Here is a 22,344-nt window from a genome sequence, read left to right on the forward strand (position 1 = left end):
TAGAAGAAGAAGATATACTTTATTTGTCATAGCTTGGGTCAGGGTGCAAGGTGAACCATGATATGGTGCTTGAAGATTAAAGATCTGCTCAAGAGTCCTTCAGTGGCAACTTTATTGAAGTGGGATTTCAACTTTGACCACTAAGCCACCAGTTTTTGTATAACTGTGCATATGGTAAAATGTGGTAAAAATATATACTTTATTTGTCATATATACATATACAGGTGTACAGTACAATGAAATTCTTTCTTGGCATATCCCAGCTTGTTTTGGAAGCTGGGGTCAGAGCGCAGGGTCAGCCATTGTACGGCGCCCCTGGAGCAGACAGGGTTAAGGGCCTTGCTCAAGGACCCAACAGTGGTTGCATAGCAGAGCCTGGATTTGAACCGCCAATCTTCCGGTTGATAGCCCAAAGCTCTACCCACTAGGCTACCACTGTCCCTATTAATCCCAAAGGTAAGGTCAAGTTGTTGTTTTTTTGATAGAATTTATATATTATAAAAATATGTTCAAGTTCAAGAATGTAATTTTTAAAGGCAAAATCTTAACTTAATACCTTTGCCTCAAAATTATGAGCTAATTTTGAAACAGAAAGTCTGCTGCTTTTCCCTCTGGGTGGCAGAAACGGACTTTGATACAAACTTGTATGACGACTAAAAAATGCATCCCAACTTTTCCACTAACAAGTAAAATTGTAACAGGCAACCAATTATTTCAATATGATTGGAAAAGATTCTGCTGCTCCTATATTTAGGAGTCACCACAGCAGATCATTCCTGTCCACATACCTGATTTTAAGTTTTTATGCAGAATGCCCTCCCTAACGCAGCCCTCCTTATTTTTATCTAACAGTAAACTAGTTAAATCACCTTTGTGATAACCTTTCTAGCCTTCTTCCATGTCTATCTCATGACACTTGGAAATTCCAGAACAAGTACTGTTCTGTGATTAAACATTCTCATTTTAGGAGATACAGTGTATCACAAAAGTGAGTACACCGCTCACATTTCTGCAAATATTTTATTATATCTTTTCATGGGAGAACACTATATAAATAAAACTTGGATATAACTTAGAGTAGTCAGTGTACAACTTGTATAGCAGTGTAGATTTACTGTCTTCTGAAAATAACTCAACACACAGCCATTAATGTCTAAATAGCTGGCAACATAAGTGAGTACACCCCACAGTCCAAATTGTGCCCAAAGTGTCAATATTTTGTGTGACCACCATTATTATCCAGCACTGCCTTAACCCTCCTGGGCATGGAATTCACCAGAGCTGCACAGGTTGCTACTGGAATCCTCTTCCACTCCTCCATGATGACATCACGGAGCTGGTGGATGTTAGACGCCTTGAACTCCTCCACCTTCCACTTGAGGATGCGCCACAGGTGCTCAATTGGGTTTAGTCCATCACCTTTACCTTCAGCTTCCTCAGCAAGGCAGTTGTCATCTTGGAGGTTGTTTTTGGGGTCGTTATCCTGTTGGAAAACTGCCATGAGGCCCAGTTTTCGAAGGGAGGGGATCATGCTCTGTTTCAGAATGTCACAGTACATGTTGGAATTCATGTTTCCCTCAATGAACTGCAGCTCCCCAGTGCCAGCAACACTCATGCAGCCCAAGACCATGATGCTACCACCACCATGCTTGACTGTAGGCAATATACAGTTGTCTTGGTACTTCTCACCAGGGCGCCGCCACACATGCTGGACACCATCTGAGCCAAACAAGTTTATCTTGGTCTCGTCAGACCACAGGGCATTCCAGTAATCCATGTTCTTGGACTGCTTGTCTTCAGCAAACTGTTTGCGGGCTTTCTTGTGCGTCAGCTTCCTTCTGGGATGACGACCATGCAGACCGAGTTGATGCAGTGTGCGGCGTATGGTCTGAGCACTGACAGGCTGACCTCCCACGTCTTCATCCTCTGCAGCAATGCAGGCAGCACTCATGTGTCTATTTTTTAAAGCCAACCTCTGGATATGACGCCGAACACGTGGACTCAACTTCTTTGGTCGACCCTGGCGAAGCCTGTTCCGAGTGGAACCTGTCCTGGAAAACCGCTGTATGACCTTGGCCACCATGCTGTAGCTCAGTTTCAGGGTGTTAGCAATCTTCCTATAGCCCAGGCCATCTTTGTGGAGAGCAACAATTCTATTTCTCACATCCTCAGAGAGTTCTTTGCCATGAGGTGCCATGTTGAATATCCAGTGGCCAGTATGAGAGAATTGTACCCAAAACACCAAATTTAACAGCCCTGCTCCCCATTTACACCTGGGACCTTGACACATGACACCAGGGAGGGACAACGACACATTTGGGCACAATTTGGACATGTTCACTGTGGGGTGTACTCACTTATGTTGCCAGCTATTTAGACATTAATGGCTGTGTGTTGAGTTATTTTCAGAAGACAGTAAATCTACACTGCTATACAAGTTGTACTGTACACTGACTACTCTAAGTTATATCCAAGTTTCAAGTCTATAGTGTTGTCCCATGAAAAGATATAATGAAATATTTGCAGAAATTTGAGGGGTGTACTCACTTTTGTGATACACTGTATTTGAAATGTTTGTTGGAAATAGGCCAAGACCAAAATCTTCTAAAGCTTGATACATGGAGCATCTTGGTTCAATTCCACATCTTACAATCAATGGTGAAAAATGAGTTAAAGTCCATTTAAGGAGCCGTCTATTACCAGGCTGCTGTACTGAGAGGTCATTTGTATTTGACTAATGAATCCCAAATGTTTACTTGCAAGATGTGTTGCACTTGTCGTAATGGGCTTCTACACTATTAGTGGTGCACTACTTACAGTTAAAATCAGTATCTGTATGACCAAAGGTATGTAGACACCCTTCATGATTATTACATTCAGATGTTTCAGCCACCCCCATTGTTAACAGATATTTAAAATAAATTATTTGAATGATGGTTTGACAAGTTTGGAGTGAAAGAGCCTGGAGCTCAAGCCCACTGAACACCTCTGATATAAACCTGATCTCAGATTCCACATTAGTGCCTGACACTTTTAAATAAATATGTACAAATTCTTGCAGTCACACTACAAATTCTTGTAGAAGACCTTCCCAGAAGACTAGATACTGTTATTGCAGCAAAGGGAGGCAACTGCATACTATTTTCCATGGTTTTTGTATAGAACAAGCTCTTAGGTCATTTGTCCACACACGTTTTGATATGTAGTAAACCATTACAATAACTTAGAGTTTGCCTTCTCTCTCTTTGCAGCTGTAACAGCCTCCACTCTTATGGAATGGATTTTCACAAATGTGTGTCTTTGGGAATCTGGTCCCATGATGTCAGGCACTGATGTTGAATGAGAAGGTCTATTTCAACCCAAAAGTGGTCAACTGGTTGAGATCATGATGCAGGCTACCAGAGTTTCTCCACACCCAACTCATCAAACCCAGGCACAGTAACACTGGAACAGGAAGAGGCTTCCATAAAGTGTTACCACAAAGTTTGCTTGTTTATTAGAATTTTTTTTTGGTATTTTGTTTAAGCCTTTTCCTCCCAACTTTTAGCGCGTCCAGTTGTCTGATTGCATCATGCTTCCTCTCCACTAATGCCAATCCCCGCTCTGATTGAGGAGAACGAAGCTAACCTACACCCCCCTTGATACATGGGCAGCAGCCGTATGCATTTTTTCACCTGCACTAGGCGAGTGCTAATGCGGATCAGCCCTGTGTACGAGAGACACACCCTGATCAAAGCACTCCTTCCCCGCCCCTGTGCAGGCGCCATCAATTAGCCAGCAGGGGTCATAGTTGCATCAGTTACGAGGCGACCCTATCTGGCTTACTACTACCCCACCCCAATCGTTGTTCTTGTGGCTGCTCAGCCCAGCCGGATGACAGAGCTGAGATTTGATACGATGTATTCGAGATCCCAGCTCCAGTGTGCTAGTGTGTGTTTTACTGCTGCACCACTTAAGCGGCCTGTTTATTAGAATTTTAGTATCATGTATTACTCTTTGATTACATTCGTGGTAGGACATGTAGATACAGGATACACATGATTCATCAGTACAAATTCAGTATTAAACATAATCCCAGGCAATTTTGTATCTCCAATTCACCTCCTTTGTACTGTAGAAGGAAACCAGATCCACTGAAAAAAAACCACACAGACAAGGTTGGAACATGCAAACTCCAAAGGACCTGGACTGCTCCACCTGAAAATCAAACCAGGGACCTTCTTGCTGTGATGCAACAGTGCTACCGAGCCAACACGTTGCCTATTTCCACAAAATTGGAAGCTCATGTAGTTAGAAGCAGTGTCCACATACTTTTGTTCATATAGCGTGCATGTGCCCTAGGAGTGCATGTAAACATTTTTTCATAACTGTGGGTATTTTACGGTGGCCGAGAAGTGCAAAACAAATTTACATTTCAGAAAACAAAATTACAAAAAAACAAAAACAAATTTACAACAAAAGCAAAAACAAATTTACAAGTGCTCGGGTACCCAGTGTTTGTAAATTTGTTTTGGCATATGTAAAAGTGTTTCAGCACTTGTAAATTTATTTTCGGCATATGTAATTTTGTTTTCTAAAATGTATATTTGTTTTGCACTTCCCGGCCGCACATTTCTGACGGAAAAGGCAGGGACAATAAACCGGAAGTGCGTGTTGCTTACCTGCTGTCAATCAAACTGTTTCTCAGCGATAAAGTGAACGGAGTTTGTGATGGTGACGATAAACAAGGTTTTGTCTAGTTTGTGGAAATCATTTTATCCAGTTGACCCGCTATTGTTTTTCTTGTGGAAAGTTTTGTGCAGATGTTTAGACGTGGCGTGTGCATCTCTATTTACCGTCCGCTCTTCTAAACATCTAAGGAATTCCCACAAGAACAACAAAAGCGAAATAATGAAAATAATTAACACAAAATGGACAAAACATTGTTTATTAGGGACGGAACATTTGATAGGCTTGTTGAAGCTTGTTTCACTTTTGTAACACTGGACTCAGCATGTGCGGGACTGATGAAGCTTTGTGCTGAGTTTGATCTCACTCACTATATAAGAGACAATCAAACCAGGGTTACCCACCGTCCTGTAACATACACAATCCTGCTTTATCTGGAGACTAAACGCCGCGTTCAGTACTGAACTGATACAGGACGCTTTGTTCCGTATTTTTATCAATGGGAGACGGTGTGGTGTATAAAACAGAAGGAAACTGCTGCTTAATTCATTATATTAAGTAGTGTTCACTTTTATTCTTAGTAACGTGACATAACCTGTTTAATAAACCGCTGTATGTGTAGCACAGTGGGCGGAGTGCGTTGTTTTGCCTAAAATATGGTTCTGACTTATTATAAAGAATGAAAATAATAAATTTTAAACACCATAAATAAAACCTTTGTTCTCATGACTGTGTAAGGTCCCCCCCTGCTGCTATAACCAGCGCACACACACCGTTACTAAGAATAAAAGTGAACACTACTTAATATAATTCCCTCAGTCTCCCATTGATAAAAATACGGAACAAAGCGTCCTGTATCAGTTCAATACTGAACGCGGCGTTTAGTCTCCAGATAAAGCAGGATTGTGTATGTTACGGGATGGTTGGTAACCCTGGTTTGATTGTCTCTTATATAGTGAGTGAGATAAAACTCAGCACAAAGCTTCATCAGTCCCGCACATGCTGCTTTAATATAAGCTCCGATACACTGAGTCCAGTGTTACAAAAGTGAAACAAGCTTTAAAGCCTCGGTATCAGATGTTCCGTCCCTAATAAACAATGTTTTGTCCATTTTGTGTTAATTATTTTCATTATTTCGCTTTTGTTGTTCTTGTGGGAATTCCTTAGATGTTTAGAAGAGCGGACGGTAGATAGAGATGCACACGCCACGTCTAAACATCTGCACAAAACTTTCCACAAGAAAAACAATAGCGGGTCAACTGGATAAAATGATTTCCACAAACTAGACAAAACCTTGTTTATCGTCACCATCACAAACTCCGTTCACTTTATCGCTGAGAAACAGTTTGATTGACAGCAGGTAAGCAACACGCACTTCCGGTTTATTGTCCCTGCCTTTTCCGTCAGAAATGTGCGGCCGGGAAGTGCAAAACAAATATACATTTTAGAAAACAAAATTACATATGCCGAAAATAAATTTACAAGTGCTGAAACACTTTTACATATGCCAAAACAAATTTACAAACACTGGGTACCCGAGCACTTGTAAATTTGTTTTTGCTTTTGTTGTAAATTTGTTTTTGTTTTTTTGTAATTTTGTTTTCTGAAATGTAAATTTGTTTTGCACTTCTCGGCCACCGTAGTATTTACTATCATTTTGCAACATAGGACTGTATGTATTATTGAAATGGTTGAGTGTTTTATTGACTTTTCAGTGCTATTATGAAATGAAGTCTAGTATTAAAGAGCCATTGTGCAAAACAGTACTTGCTCTGTGATACATTTTACCGGAGTACAACATGACCTTTGGCATCAAACCTGTTTTTTTATCTCAACTTCTGTCTTCCCACCAACTCTCGCTTACACTTGCTGGAAACTGAGTTAACATGATGTTACTCATGCTGGTTAAAAATTGACGAATGAACCGATTGATCATGATTCGTCAATAATGACTCAGAATGTTGACCACTCGGAAGGATTCATATGGGGCATCATATGAGAGGGAGTCAATAGTCAGTAGCCCATACCACGAAAGATGAAGCTCCAACACTCACTTCTCTACCTTTGTGCAGTCCTAGTTACTGCACTGGTAAGTACACACTCTGTTTTCCACCAGTTCTTTTAAAGCACATTTTATCAGTTGTAGATGTTTCTACAGAAAAACATTATATGATGAAGATTTTGCTTTTCATTTTTTAAGTCTGAGGACGAGCAGCCTACAGTTTTGAACCCCAGAGGTCCTCGTCCTAGTGAACATGGGTTTAAGGCTGACAAATGTGCTACAGAGAAAGAATGGCCAATCTGCATGGATGAAGACTGGGTAAGAACTATCATTTTTTTATAATTATAAAAAAAAAACTTGTTTTTTAATCTAAAAAAGATGGCAAAAAGTAGTTCATTTTAAATAACTATTAATTGTAATACCTGTACCTTAATACTAATGAATAATCATTTAAATAAAATGACATTTTCTGTTTTATGGTCATTCTAGGGTACTAAATGTCCATCCGGCTGTCGTATTCAAGGCCTTTTGGATGAAACTGACCTAGAGATCCTCAGCAAGATAGAAAAGATCCGCAATCTGTTGAATAACGGAAAATTAATGCACCGGTCTGCTGATCAGGAATCCAAAAACACCTACAGCTATTTGAGAGACAAGCTTGTCCTCGATGCTGGTGAGTTATATCGTACTGTGTGTAATAATGGAACAGATTATTAATTACAATAAGCAATTTAAGTCATTATTTTCTATAATTTCATTTAAATACATACCATTTACCATACTGACTATACCATACTGACTAGATTGATTTTGGATCAATAGAAAACATTGTTGTGTCCGACCATTTCAGGTAATGATAACAGGTACACCAACTTAGCCGAACAGCTGCGGCAGAGGATCGTCGACATAAAGATTAGAATTGACCGTCAGCTGAGGTTGATGGATGCTCTGAAATCTCAGGTCAAAAACCAGGTCACCGCAATGCAGCGTCTAGAGGTGAGAAAAAACGTTTTAATAAAGGGAAACACTATGAAGAGAAATAGCACAATCAATGAGCCATAAAATTCATTAATGGAAGTCTAATACAAGTCCAAGACGATGAATAACCAAAATCAAGACAAGGTTGAGTTTAGAGGGGTTGAGACTAAGTCTTACAGAAATGTATGTTGTTTTGTCTACACCTGCTACACCTGATTGACTTAAAACTATATCACCAGTAATTATCTAGTTAGCACTTAGGGGTCCGATACAAAAACAAGAACATATGCTAACTTAAGTGCAGATATGACCAAATAGTAGCAAAATCTAGGTCTGACATGCATGAAAACATGTTATGTAGCTATAATTAAGATAAAAAAAAAAATACACCTGTAAGGGACATACATGTCATAGAAGTCATGCGATTGCAATAATTATCCGTTTTGTGACTGAATAATTAAAAAAAATTCTAAACTAAATCCTTTGAGCATTGGACATTTTCACATCCAATAATCACAGGTGTACCAGGAATAGCTAAAACACAGTCAAGCAAGCTTCACATTGCCTTGATCCTAGAGTCTGTTGTAAGAAAGTAGCTTCTGCATAGCAGCCTGACGTTTTGGAATCTGCTATACCGCCAAATTGATAATCTGAGCTTTTCAATGGGTGCAAGGCACACAGTAACACCCTGGATGGGGTGCCAATCCATCGCAGGGCAGACACACATACATACACACCCATTCACCTATAGGGCAATTCAGTATCTCCAATTAATCTGGATGCATGTTTTTGGACTGTGGGAGGAAACCGGAGCTCCCGGAGGAAACCCACGCAGACACAGGGAGAACATGCAAACTCCGCAGAGAAAGGACCCGGACCACCCCTCCTGAGGATCGAACCCAGAACCTTCTTGCTGTGAGGCGACAGTCAAAATACTCAACAGTTAAAAATAATTGAAGGCCTTTAGTACAGACCTCTATCCAAGACAAGTCAGTCCACCAATCGATACAATTGAAAAAATTGGCTGGTTGTCATCTTTTAAAATCTTTCATTTTAATTGGAATTTGAAACACTTACAAAATGAGGGAGTGTTTTTGAAGGACGCAGTGAAACCTATTTTTCTATGGCTAAACTTGTTCTTGAAGCTCACGTTATGCTTTACTTTTGATGCAGGTTGACATAGACATCAAATTGCGCAGCTGTAAGGGCTCATGTGCCAGCTACAACAAATTCTCAGTGGACAAGGAAAGCTACGGGATACTGGAGAAGCAGATGGAGCGTCTGGACACTCTGCGTCCTCAGAGCGTGGAGACGGTCAGTTCCCTAAGGGTCATGAAGAGCAGGCCGATGAAGGATGTAGTGGTGCCCTCCATCTACAAGTCTAAGCCAACCGGAACAGACCAAGCTGAGCAGAGGAGGGCCTTCTTCACTGACGTTGAACAGATGCAGCTCTCGCTGGAGACCGAGGGCTCTACGGCAGAAACAGCTGCCACCGTCAGCAAAGTCAGCACAGGTACGGGCCCATCCACACCCATCTCCACCTCACGTGTGAGCACTCAGAGTCTCAGCTGCACCAAGACCATCCGTAAAGTGGTGACGCAGACCAAGGATGGCCTCCAGGAAAGGTTTGAAACAGTGACGAGTGGCGGACCTGGGTGTGAAGCCGTTGGTAAACTCAACATTGCAGAGAAGGACCTCATGGCTGCAGCCAAGGAAGGGAAAGAACTGACTCTACCAGATGGCTCTACGGTCAAAGTGAGTGGCGGAGAATCAAAGTCCATTACCACACTTAGCCATGGCGATTTAGACTTGGGTGGGTTAGGTGGAGACTTCTTTAAGGGATTGGGTGGTAATGGACAGGAACGTAAGTTGTCCTCATCCTCATCTTCCTCCAAAACCATCCTAACAAGTGGAACCAAGGGTTTCATCTCAGACACTAAAAGCATTCTTTCAACCGACGACGCTGATTTCGGAGAGGATTTTGGAGCATTCTTGCGCGGTGAGGTGGAAGACGATCTTCCAGACATCCACGCTCGAAGTGTGAAGTCCCGCGATGAGCGCAAAGCTGATTTTATTGGCGGAGGTACTCTTGAGTGACACTCTTCTACCTCTACCAACATAAATACGTGAACCGTTTGTATTACAAATCTGTAATTAAAATTAGAGTAGAATGAACTGTTATAACAATATTCAAAATTGAAATTTCCATCGAGTGCAGCTTTTGCGCTAATCGGCGGCTGTGTAATTTTCTTTCAGATTGTTTTGATATCCAGCAGAACCACGCCAATGGTGGCCAAAGTGGCCTGTTCAAAATAAAGCCGCCTGGCTCTGAGCAGGTAGCGGAGGTTTACTGTGACCAGGCCACGGGGCTGGGGGGCTGGGTTCTGGTCCAGCAAAGGGAGGACGGATCTGTTAACTTCAACCGCACATGGGACCAGTACCGGGTCGGTTTTGGCAAGGTAGACGAGAAGGGGAAGGGCGAATATTGGATTGGGAACAAATTCTTGCATCTCTTAACTCAGAATGAAAGTCTACTGAGAGTGGAGATGCAAGACTGGGAAGGAAAGGAAGCTTATGCGGAATACAACGTCCAAGTGGGTCCAGAGTCTGAGGCTTTCAAATTAAGTGTGTCTTCATATATTGGAGATGCAGGAGATGCACTTTTGAAGGGGCAGGATAGCAAGGGTTCCTTTATTTCGCATGCAGGGATGAAATTTAGCACTTTTGATAAAGACAACGATCGGGGGGAGGAGAACTGTGCTGAGATATATGGAGGTGGATGGTGGTACAATAATTGCCATTCAGCCAATCTTAATGGGGTTTACTCCAGTCCAGTTAGCAAAACCTCCAATGAGATAAAGAATGGTGTGGTGTGGCAGCCATTCAGACCAGCCGACTATTCCCTCAAAGTGGTGAGAATGAAGATTAGGCCAGCTTGAATTCTCAAATAAATGAGGAGAGATGGGAGAAGGAACCAAACTAGGAAGAATTCTTGTTGTTTTGTTAACAATTTGCTCACTGTGATGCTGATGTAAATGTGCACCGTCCCAATGTAACATTTTACACAATCAAATGACCTCATATTATCAATAAACAATGAGTTCACTTCAGTTTGCTTGGTTTCTTTATTTCTTCATCTTCACCCATGCATTATTCAAAATATGTCAGTCTTTCATCAGAACATATGGTAGCCTAGTGGGTAGAGCTTTGGGCTATCAACCGGAGAGTTGGCGGTTCAAATCTAGGCTCTGCTATGCAGCCACTGTTGGGTCCTTGAGCAAGGCCCTTAACCCTGTCTGCTCCAGGGGCGCCGTACGATGGCTGACCCTGCGCTCTGACCCCAGCTTCCCAAACAAGCTGGGATATGCGAAGAAAGAATATCATTGTACTGTACACCTGTATATGTATATATGACAAATAAAGTATATATTTTTACCACATTTTACCATATGCACAGTTATACAAAAACTGTGGTGGCTTAGTGGTTGCAATCCCACTTCAATAAAGTTGCCACTGAAGGACTCTTGAGCAGATCTTTAATCTTCAAGCACCATATCATGGTTCACCTCGCACCCTGACCCAAGCTTCTTCCTAGTACCCAAGTCTAATTACAAAGCCCATCATCACCATTGTTTATTATCCATGCGTAGTATATATTTCAATTATTCTGTATCTGATGAGGGAAGTTCCTCAAATAATATAAAAAGCATTACTCATTACTCAAGCATCTCAACTCTAAGAAATGTCACTCAAACACACACAATAGCACATAAAATAAACTATTTATGTAAAACATATATAAACCATACAGTATTTAAACAACTCTAAATATTAAAGTTTGCATTTTGTGTGTTTCAGTGTGCGAATCAATTCTTTCCCAAAAAAGACACACTCCCTACGGTCACCGAAGAAGCTTTGGACAGTGTCCAGTGAACAAATACCCAATGTGTACTGATGATGAGCAAGTAAGTTAAACATAAATGTTGCAATCGTATCAAGGGTCATATTTTCTTAACTAATCTGGCAACCCTGGGGGTCTGGATTTGATTCTCGCCTCCGTTCTATTTATTTAGCCAAGCTGGACACTGAAAACAAAGTTACCGCTATATACCTCTGAGACTTTGACCACTCACTTCCTGCACCATTATTTGCTATCTTACAGTGAATTACTTTAGAAAGAGCTGGATACATAAAAATGAAATGATCTAGTCTCCTTGTACACATTTACAGCACAGTGTTTAGCAGACAGTTTTATACAATGCAAGCAATTAAAGTGCTTAGGGGCCCAACAGTGCCAACTTGAACCAACTAATCAAGTCCAGCTGTAAAAATGTGATCATTATTAACATTTTTTAACATCATTTGACCAGAACCAAAGGATCTGGAAGCCCAAAGCAATGGCATGCAAGAAAAACCTCCATCGGAGGTTCTTGAAGACCTGTAGAGCTGGGAGCTGCAAATGGAATTTTAGAAACCAAAACTCAAGAACCACAATTACCAGAAACCATTACAGTGTGAACCATTAACCACAATTAGAGAATATGGAAAATTTGATTCAGAGAGGTTCAGCACTTGTGTTCTGAGTAATTAATTATAATTTGAGTTGTATGGTGATGCTCCTGGGATCATCTTTTAAGACCTATTAGAAAATACAGTGAATGTGTCTTCACAATTGTTTAGCATAAAGGAAGAGATGTAATGGTGTGGGAGCTTTTTTTTAGCTGCTGGTACTGCTGAACAAAAAAGTAAAATGTGAGTTAAAGGGAAAAAAAAACTACCCCATACATATTAGTTACTTTATCTATTTGTTTAATTATTGCTTAGTTCAAGCTTAGCCAGTGTGACATGCATGCTGTAGAATTGTTATATCTTTAAAAAGAAATAAATAAGGGTACATGTAATAAGTACAAAATATGCTGTATATTATTAATAAAATCTAATTAAATCTGAATAAAATTCAATGTCTCTGTTTGCAGGACATAAAGTGCCCATCAGGCTGTCGACTGCAGGGTCTTATTGATCAGGCAGAGGATGAAGTTTCTGAGCACCTCAGAAAAATCTGTGAAAAGACATCTCAATACAAGACCGGATCTTCTTCCACAATGCTTGAAAGTGCAAGGTTCTACGAAGCACAACGGAAAATTATTATCAAAACAACTAGTGTGTTAATACTTTTTTTTTTTAATAATAAAGAAAGCATATAATTGTAGATGTGAACAGAAATGTGCTGAAAAAAGAAGTACATTTTGATTAAGTTAAACGAATGTACAGTAGTCTCTTCATGTGGAAATTGAATGACTTCTTTTGGGTGCTCTGCATAGGGGGCGCCATAGAAGAACATTCGTCTGCCTATTTGATTTGGTACAATTTTTATGCCGGATGTGCATTTATGCCTTTCTGACACAACCCTCCAACCAGGCTTGGGATCACTGCAAAAATATATGTGGTGCCTAGGTAGCGCAGCAGGATATTCTGCTAGCACACCAGCAATGAGATTATTATTTTAATTTTTAATTTTTCTCCCACTTTAGTGCATCCGATTTCTACCCGTCAATCATCCTCTCACTATTGCTGGTCCTTGCTCCTGATTGGGGAGGACGAGGCTGCTCCACGCCCCCTCCGACACGTGCACAGCAATCGAACATCTTATCACCTACACTTGACGAGTGCAGTGCGGTACAGCGCTGTGTACAGAGGGCCACACCCTCTACCACACTTCTTTCCCATCTCTGTGCAGGCGCCACCAACCAGCCAGCAAAGGTCGTAATCGCACTAGTCTGAGAGAGAGCCCCCATCCGGCTTAGTCCCGCCCCTTATCTGAACAACAGGCTAATCATTGTTCATGTAGCCACTCAGCCTCAGCCGGCAAGGCAGTGTCGGGATTCGATACTTGGTGCCTGCAGGAGGGAATGATCGGAATATGTGGGTGAGGTCTTCAAATGCTGTCTAAGGACTCGGATTAGCGAATAGAGGCGCCTGTGCAGAGTGCATGGGTGGAAAAGGGTTCCGTTAGGGGCTGCGCGCGGGTTGAGGATGCGTGAGCAGCAACATACTCACCTCAACTGCAAAATATCAGGGATCCCTAGCAGCGGAAGACAAAATTTGGAGAAAAACACATAATATATTTGTGTGTACTGATGAAATGTGTGTCCCCCAATGGCTAGGTTCATGCACCTATGGTATTTGTAAGCCCAGCCTGGGATTTGAACCCTGCAGCATGACACTTACCAATACACCATACAAGCTCACATGTGGAAATTATGTACACTTTATGGCCAAAAGTATGTAAACATAAATCAAAGTGAGGTTCAAATGCACATGCACAGAGCCCAGACCTCAACACCACTGAATATTTTTGGATGAACTGGACTGTCGAAAGCATTCCAGGTCTTCTCATCCAACATCAGTGCCTGACTTTATCAAATGCTCTTTTTGACTAAAAACTTCTAAATATTAGTGCCCATGGTTTAGGAATGTGATGTGCATCAGGTTCATGGTGGTGTTTGGCCATATATTGTACACTGACTTAAATTTTAACTCTAAAATTGGGACACATTCTGTTTGCAGTGGAGGAGAATCGATTTGTCGAGGCTGCTGAGAGACTTTACAGAAATCTCACACTGTTATGGAAAAAGTCCAGCGATCTTTCCAGAGAGCTACAAAGACATCACAGTCTAATCACACATCAGATTCATGAAATCCGAAGACTTGAGGTAAGAGTTCAGACTGAACAAATGTATAGAATTCTACACAGACTAGGCATACCATTATGACCGCTGACAGATGAAGTGAATAACAGCTACTGTAGCTCAAAGTGCTGAAGAACTTAATGCTGGTTCTGATAGAAAGTTTGTTGCGTATGGGGCTGCATAGCCGCGGACCAGCCAGGGTGCCCATGCTGACCCCTGTCCACTGCCAAAAGCACCAACAATGGGCACGTGAGCATCGGAACTGGACCACTGAGCAATGGAAGAAGGTGGCTTGGTCTGGTGAATCACGTTTTCTTTTACATCACGTGGCTGGCCGGGTGCGTGTGCGTCACTTACCTGGGGAACACATGGCACCAGAATGCACTTGCAACGTACAGGAGTTAAAGGATCTGCTGCTAACATCTTGGTGCCAGATACCACAGCACACCTTCAGGGGTCTAGTGGAGTCCATGCCTCAACAGGTCAGGGCTGTTTTGGCAGCAAAAGGGGGACCAACACAGTATTAGGAAGGTGGTCATAATGTTATGCCTAATCAATATATTTTCTTTTCATCCCACCATTAGAATAGATACAGTTGAAGTCTACCACCCACTATTCACCAAACCCCTAATATATTGTTTTCTATTGTTTGCCATCAGTGAGACTGCTGTGATATTGTGTGTTTTAAAGTCTGTGTTTTGCTCCATCATATCTCTTTTTATCTTCATATGTTATGTCATGTACAGAACTTTGGTCAATAGTCCTTTTATAATCCTTAATAAATACATTTTACTTACTTAGTTGACTACATTGACATGGGTATAGAGGCTGCAATACAAGAAAGAAGCCCTTGCTATAAAAATTGACACCTTAAAGTTCAATCAAAGTTGGTGCTGATCATATAAGACAAAAAGAAAGCAGGACTTGATGCTTCCTTCTTGCACAGCCTTTTTGCAATGGGCTTAGGTGGGCCATGTGGCATGGAGATTGGCAGTAGGCTCAGATTAGAGAATTATGTCCATCTGCCCTGACACTAATGGCTTCCAGCAGAGATTATAATTGCAGCAGCCATTGTCCATATGGGCTCCTGGCCTTGGAGTTCTCTTTAAACACCTGGGTGATCCTTTCAAGGAGGTTTCACGATGTGTGTCCATGTCTCAATGACACCCATATGCTCTATGAGGCCTGTTTTTTTTGTTTTCAACTCATATGTTCAGCCGTTTAAAGGAACTCAGCTGGTGTTGTGGTGTCTTTTGGCCTCTACAGCGGCTTTACACTATTACTACTGTTCATTTGTTATAAATTTATGAAAGTTTTTTGTTATGACAAAGAGCTCTACATTGCCATGGGTATAGAGGCTGCAACACAAGAAAAAAGCCTTTGCTATAAAAATTGACACCTTAAAGTTCAATCAAAGTTGGTGCTGATCATATAAGACAAAAAGAAAGCAGGACTTGATGCTTCCTTCTTGCACAGCCTTTTTGGGCTTAGGTGGGCCATGTGCCATGGAGATTGGCAGTAGGCTCAGATTAGAAAATTATGTCCATCTGCCCTGACACCAATGGCTTCCAGCAGAGATTATAATTGCAGCAGCCATTGTCCATATGGGCTCCTGGCCTTGGAGTTCTCTTTAAATACCTGGGAGATCCTTTCAAAAAGCTGTTCTGATTGGGCTTTTGCTTGCAGGCTCATTGGCTTCACAATGTATGGTGTCCGTGTCTCAATGACACCTATAAACTCTATGAGGCTCATAAGTTCAGCAGTTTTTCAGAGGAACTCAGCTGATGTTGTGATGTATTTTGACCTTCACAGTGGCTTTACACTATTACTGCTGTTAATTTGTTGGGTTATAAATTTATCAACATTTTTGTTATGACAAAGAGGAATGTGTTCCAATTTTCTCATCACAGAAAAAGAAAAGTTGCAGAAATCAGTCAAATCTGAAACTGTCTACCATACATGTAAACTCTATCAATGTTCAGCAAACCTGTCAGGTTTTTCTTTGTTTACACAAAGTTAGAATTTAGCTCTCTGTTTGTATTTGACTTGTTTTTGATCTGGGTTTAGGTGGACATTGACATCAAGCTCCGTGCGTGCAAAGGATCATGCAAGCAAACCTTTGTCCACCTCATCGATCACAAGGTGTATAAAGCAATGGAGGACAAAATGGCTCGATTTCACCCAACTGCCATTCAGCAAAAGCCATTTGAGCTGGACAAAGCACTCAAACTGCAGCCAATAGATAAACGTCCTTCATCTAGAGTACCGTAAAATTCCTGTTGTCCAGGCAAAGTTTCTTACAAAGTTAGAGGACAAAATCAAGTGATCATCAAAGATATTTGGAACTCTGATAGTGAATCATAAACTGTTCTGCATAAAAAACAAATTCTCATAACTAAAAATGGAGAAGTATTTATTTAATGCCAAGTTCACACTACATGACTTTCTAAGTCATCAGGTCGCTGTACAGTTCACACTACACGACTGGATCTCTTGTAATCGGGAGTCTTTCAAGTCGGTGTGGTTTTCACACTACACCATCTATCACCAACTGGTATTGCAGGCGAGCTTCTCTGGTCTTCCAAACTACGTTTTGTCACAAAAACGAACGCGAGAAGTGACGAGGGGTTTAATGATACGATGTCTAAAAATGCACGTAAACAAGTAGCGAGCGATCAAAGTTTGTGCGCTGATGTGCAGCGTAAAATCAAAGAGGAAAAATAGAAACAGCATGGATTGTTCTATAGTGAGTTGGAGGTTAATACATTTTTTTACAATGCAGTGTTGGTGTTATATTTTGTGGAGAATGATAAGGTCAGAAATACTGTAAAACTTGTGTGTATGCTGATGTATTCTGATGTAAACTATATTATGCCCATGTCCCACCATTTTACACTCCTCCCCTGCATTTCCCCTCACCCCCTATCTTGCGTTTTCATTGGCTGTTCGACATAGCACTCATTGCCAGTTGGGCAACTCAGATCCAGATATTTGACATGCTAGAAATCTCCCTTTGGTCGCCGAGTGCTCGGATCGAGTTGTTGAGTAGTTCACACATAGTGTTTGAGAGCCAAGTGTCGATCGGCAAATCTAGCGCTGACCAGTCGGCGAGCGTAAATCAGGGCAAAAGTTGTGTAGTGTGAACTAGGCATAAAAAGAAGAAGAAGAATGTATTTATTTGTCATACATACACAAACATGTACAGTACAATGAAATTCTTTTTTTGGTAGCTGTGGTCAGAGCACAGGGTCAGCCATAGTAAAACACCATTGGAACAGATAGGGTTAAGGGCCTTCCTGAAAAGGGTCCAACATTGACTGCATCTTCTGATTGATAGCCCAAAGCTCTACCCACTAGTCTACCACTGTCTCACTGTAAATTCACTCTATGACCAAAAAATATGTAGATCCTAATCACCCTAATTGTTTATTTCAGGTGTTTTATCCACACCCAATGCTTTTAGTGTACTGTGCACAAGAAGAGGTCCATGAGGACAAGTTTGATCAAATTAATTAAAAAAATTCCAGCTTCCTGCACAGATCCCTGACCTCAACCTTGTCCTTCTTGTCTGCCATTATTGCCTAACCTCATAAATACTATTTTGACTGAAAGGTGCACAAGTTCCCACAGACAATCTTGTGGAAAGCCCAACCAGGAGTATGGTGGCAGCTACGCTGCAAAAGGTGGACCTATGGTTTTGTAATAAAATGTACAGCAAGCTCATGATCAGGTAGCATGCCACATACCACATAGTTTACATGAAATAAAAGGGCTGAGAAGATAAGACTTTGCTTGACTAAGAATTATATGCAAACGTCTCATGATTTTGAAGAAAAAAGTTTTGGTTTCCTCATCTAGGACATGATATTAAACATTTAAACACAATTTCCATTTTTTAAAATGCAAGAAATTCAAGAATATGGGGTTTGTTTATTCTCTCGTGCCTGTATTTAACTGACAAAAGTATAAACCAGTTACTTTTTGCACCGTATGTATTGTAGTGTTTGCACTTACAACTTCTCTATAGCTTAATTTTGATCTTTAAAACCACCACGGACATTATTATACCCTATTTCTGTCTGGGAGGGCTTTTCTTGTGCTTCAGAATTGTGTCTTTGAAAGTTTGTGGCCATTTACTGAAACAAGTAGATAGATAGATAGATAGATAGATAGATAGATAGATAGATAGATAGATAGATAGATAGATAGATAGATAGATAGATAGATAGATAGATAGATAGATAGATAGATAGATAGATAGATAGATAGATAGATAGATAGATAGATAGATAGATAGATAGACAGACAGACAGACAGACAGACAGACAGAGACACAGACAGAGACACAGACAGAGACACAGACAGACAGGCAGAGACAGACACAGACAGACAGCTCATGATCAGGTATTCACATACCACATTTGGATTTATAGTGTATCTATAGTTTACGTGAAATAAAAGGGCTGAGAAGATAAGACTTTGCTTCACTAAGAATGATATGCAAACGTCTCATGATTTTGAAGAATAAAGTTTGTAAACCATTTTGGTTTCTTCATCTAAGTCATGATATTAAACATTTAAACCCAATTTCCAGAAAAGTTGGGCCTTTTTTTGGAATGCAAGAAATTCAAAAATATGGGGTTTGTTTATTCTCTCATGCCTGTATTTAACTGACAAAAGTACAAACAAGTTACTTTTCATTTTGGCTATTTCAAAACACACTTTTCCTCTTTCTAAAGTGTTTGTTTATTAGGATTTTAACGTCATGTTCACACTACATTCATGACAGAAACGAGATTCATCAGTTCACAAGCTTATATTGAACACAGTCTTGGACAATTTTGTATCTCCAATTCACCTCACTTGTATGTCTTTGGACTGTGGGAGGAAACCGGAGCACTCAGAGGAAACCCACATGGACAAAGGGAGAACATTCAACATCCACACAGAAAGGACCTGGACCGCCCCACCTGGGGATCCAACCCAAGACCTTCTTGTTGTGAAGCGACAGTGCTACCCACTCCTCTTTCTAAATCATTCTTATTGTGTGTTGTTTTGTTGCCACAACGTCTACCAAGTCCTTTCTTTCTCTGTAGTCTTTCTTAATACCTTTTCAAACTTCCGTCTTCCATCAGTGACCAAAGGTTGACTTTGGAAAAATAAATTTGGCTTGAGTATAATAAAATTACATATACTAAAGTACACTCAAGTGTTCCTGCATTCACATTTTAAGTAGCATATTTAACAAAATTGTAATAAAAATCTATTAACTCTACTCCATTTGTGAAAATGTATACTGTATTATCATATATTAGTGTGTTTAGCCTAATGTTAGGTAATTACATACATTTTTAAACCTATTTACAACTTATGTAGATAAAATTAGGTACATTTTTGATATTACTAAGTGCATTTTATTATGGGTTTTGGGAAGTCCCAAACCATTATAGTGTGTGGTACCTGACGACTAGTTGTAAGTTGTAAGCCAGTTAAAGTAAAGAATGAGAACGGGGATGTTAATAAATTAAGTGTGATGCACATGAAAAGTATTTATTTATTAGGATTTTAACATCATGTTTTACACACTTTCATGACAGAACAAGTAGTTACTCATTACACAAGATTCATCAGTTTACTGGTTTAATGTCAAACACCGTTATTGGCAATTTAGTGTCTCCAGTTCACCTCACTTGCATGTCTTTGGACTGTGGGAGGGAACCGGAGCTCCCAGAGGAAACCCACACAGACAGTGAGAACATAGACACACAGAAAGGACCCGGACCGCCCCACCTGGGGATCGAACCCTGTTCCTTCTTACTGTGAGCAGGGGACCCCTCCGGCCCCCCCATCACCGGCAACTTTTTTTGCGGAAGCATTTCTGCACGCAGGTGTTCTCACAGGGACGCAATTCAACAGCGCACCTCAAAGAAGTAGTTCTCCACCAAAACAGTGCAGTAATACACTCGACATAAATGTCAACCACCAACACAATTACAGAACCATTACTACATAGTGCTACTAGTACTATTTAGTAGTATTTGTGGCGAGCTACGAGTAAAGGCGCCAGCTGGCTCTGCGCGTTCCAGTGTTGCCAGATTGGGCGGTTATCCGCCTAATTGGGCGGATTTTGTTGGAAAACAATTTAATAGCAGTTAAATAACACTTCTATTTAAAAGAATATATTCCGTTTTAAGAAGCTCCAGCATTGTAGAAGGCTATTAAAAGTAAAGTCTATTTTTAATGCTGATTTGGCTTAATAGTGTTGGTCAGTCTGTATCATATTCTTGAAAGAAAATTAAAATTTGTTTTCCATGCATTCACACTAGCATGTTCTGGGGTTCAAATGAGTCTCATCATTACACACAAGTTGGCAGCCAAATGATAAAGTATTGCAAAGGAATATCTTTGAAATTCTTCCTCATAACGTTAAGGTTATAGGCTATATTTTGGTTTTTCACTTGTCAGAGAAAATGAAGAGAGGAAAAAAAGCTTATTATTCTTCGTGATGTAATTCTACATGGCACTTACTGCCTGTATAGGTAAATGAGTGAGTGACCACATAAAAAAAGGTATCAGTTTCTGTGCCACCCCTGTGTGAGCAATGGTCTCAGTCTGGCCACCCCTATGAAAATTGTCTGGCTCCGCCACTGGCTGTGAGGTGACAGTGCTACCCACTTAGCCACCGTGTTGCCCCACATGAGAAGTATAACATGCATCCTGAAAAACACTCCTGGTGGTTACATCACATTACTTTAGTTTATGAGTAGACTGCTCATGACACCGTGGCTTTACCAAACAACCTCTCAAATGCCAGAATTGTAATTGTGGACACCTGACTATGAGCTTGTTAGATTCCTATTACTTAGTATAGTGTACTGGCCAACACCCTGTAGTGTCTTTTGGTCCCACTCTATACTCATCTTGGGTTAGAAAATGTGTCTTGTATTTATTGTACAGTAGTTTATCTGTACCATATGTATTGTATTGTTTGCACTTGTGTTTTGTGTTGCACCATGGTCCTGGAGGAACATTGTTTAGTTTCACTATGTACTTGTACTGTATATAGCCAAGTTTTGATCTTTAAAACCACCATGGGCATTATTATATCCTATATCTCTCTGGGAGGGCTTTTCATGCTTCTGAATTGTGTCTTTGAAAATTTGTGCCCATTTATTCAATCAAGCAGTTATAAGGCCAGGCAGTAAAATAGACCTGATAATTAAAAAGGGTGTCCATCATGGGCGGCTTGTTCCTTAGAGCGATCGGGCAACGCACCACCAAAGGGCAAAAGGAAAAAAATTAATTACATTCAACCAGTGTAAAACTGGCTGTGACTGTTCTGGACAGTCTGTCTTGCCTCTGAATATCGTAGTCCAATCAGCATCGAGTTGTGTTCCATACAGTACCGTCCCTTTTGGGCGATTTCAGTCTGATTGAAAATCGCCCGGATTGCTCTGATAGACTCTCATATTAAGGCACTTTTTTTCTAACTGTGGGCACTGCAATATAATCTGTATGGGTTCCGGGAGGGCTCGCACTTACGTGCTTGCGTCACACCTAACCTGGTGTAGCGATAATTGGAGCAGCGAGCAATCTTGTCAACATGACTACCATTACCTCAGGATCTGCTGCACCTAAAATAAAATGCTATCTGATGAAGACTGAATTAAATTGTTAGTGTGAAGGCTTTACTTAATTTTATGATTAATGGTAAAGCTGGTCTTTCTTCATGTTCAAAGTTATTTGTAAGGGCAAACTGACAGATGACTTAAGATGTTAATTATTCAAGCTTTATTTACCCATTGAACAGGTGACCTTAGCCATCATCGCAACAATTGCCCCCCCCCCCCTATAAGAGGCTGAAGATAACATAAGAGGCTGCAGCTGATGGTTTACAAGAGAACCAAGTTTATTTCATTCTCAAAATAGTTTATTAATGTCACTGTTTTCTTTGTTCGTTTCCAGAAGTCCTTTATAGTGAATAAATAACTAGACAATATCAAAATG

General features: G+C 40.6%; 2 protein-coding genes across 2 annotated transcripts; both read left to right on the plus strand.

The window, feature by feature from the left end:
* The first annotated feature begins 6,683 nt into the window (after window positions 1–6,683).
* Window positions 6,684–10,758, plus strand: fga (fibrinogen alpha chain). The gene is made up of 6 exons (XM_063009793.1): window positions 6,684–6,757; window positions 6,869–6,988; window positions 7,160–7,343; window positions 7,521–7,666; window positions 8,822–9,731; window positions 9,905–10,758. Exons 1-6 carry the CDS (start codon window positions 6,704–6,706, stop codon window positions 10,585–10,587), a joined length of 2,097 nt encoding a protein of 698 aa, XP_062865863.1. The 5' UTR covers window positions 6,684–6,703; the 3' UTR covers window positions 10,588–10,758.
* Window positions 10,759–11,470: 712 nt separating this feature from the next.
* LOC134328684 (fibrinogen alpha chain) lies at window positions 11,471–18,121 on the plus strand. The gene is made up of 4 exons (XM_063009854.1): window positions 11,471–11,613; window positions 12,625–12,808; window positions 14,216–14,361; window positions 16,405–18,121. Exons 1-4 carry the CDS (start codon window positions 11,593–11,595, stop codon window positions 16,606–16,608), a joined length of 555 nt encoding a protein of 184 aa, XP_062865924.1. The 5' UTR covers window positions 11,471–11,592; the 3' UTR covers window positions 16,609–18,121.
* The last annotated feature ends 4,223 nt before the right edge of the window (window positions 18,122–22,344 follow it).

Source organism: Trichomycterus rosablanca, chromosome 15, assembly GCF_030014385.1.
Source record: "Trichomycterus rosablanca isolate fTriRos1 chromosome 15, fTriRos1.hap1, whole genome shotgun sequence".
In the NCBI taxonomy this organism is placed as follows: Eukaryota; Metazoa; Chordata; class Actinopteri; order Siluriformes; family Trichomycteridae; genus Trichomycterus; species Trichomycterus rosablanca.

Coding starts and splice junctions, on each gene's coding strand:
- fga (XM_063009793.1), top strand. CDS start 6,704: ATGAAGCTCCAACACTCACTTCTCTACCTTTGTGCAGTCCTAGTTACT. Junction 6,758..6,868: donor CAGTCCTAGTTACTGCACTG/GTAAGTACACAC, acceptor TCATTTTTTAAG/TCTGAGGACGAGCAGCCTAC. Junction 7,344..7,520: donor CAAGCTTGTCCTCGATGCTG/GTGAGTTATATC, acceptor CGACCATTTCAG/GTAATGATAACAGGTACACC.
- LOC134328684 (XM_063009854.1), top strand. CDS start 11,593: ATGTGTACTGATGATGAGCAA. Junction 12,809..14,215: donor AATTATTATCAAAACAACTA/GTGTGTTAATAC, acceptor TTCTGTTTGCAG/TGGAGGAGAATCGATTTGTC. Junction 14,362..16,404: donor ATGAAATCCGAAGACTTGAG/GTAAGAGTTCAG, acceptor ATCTGGGTTTAG/GTGGACATTGACATCAAGCT.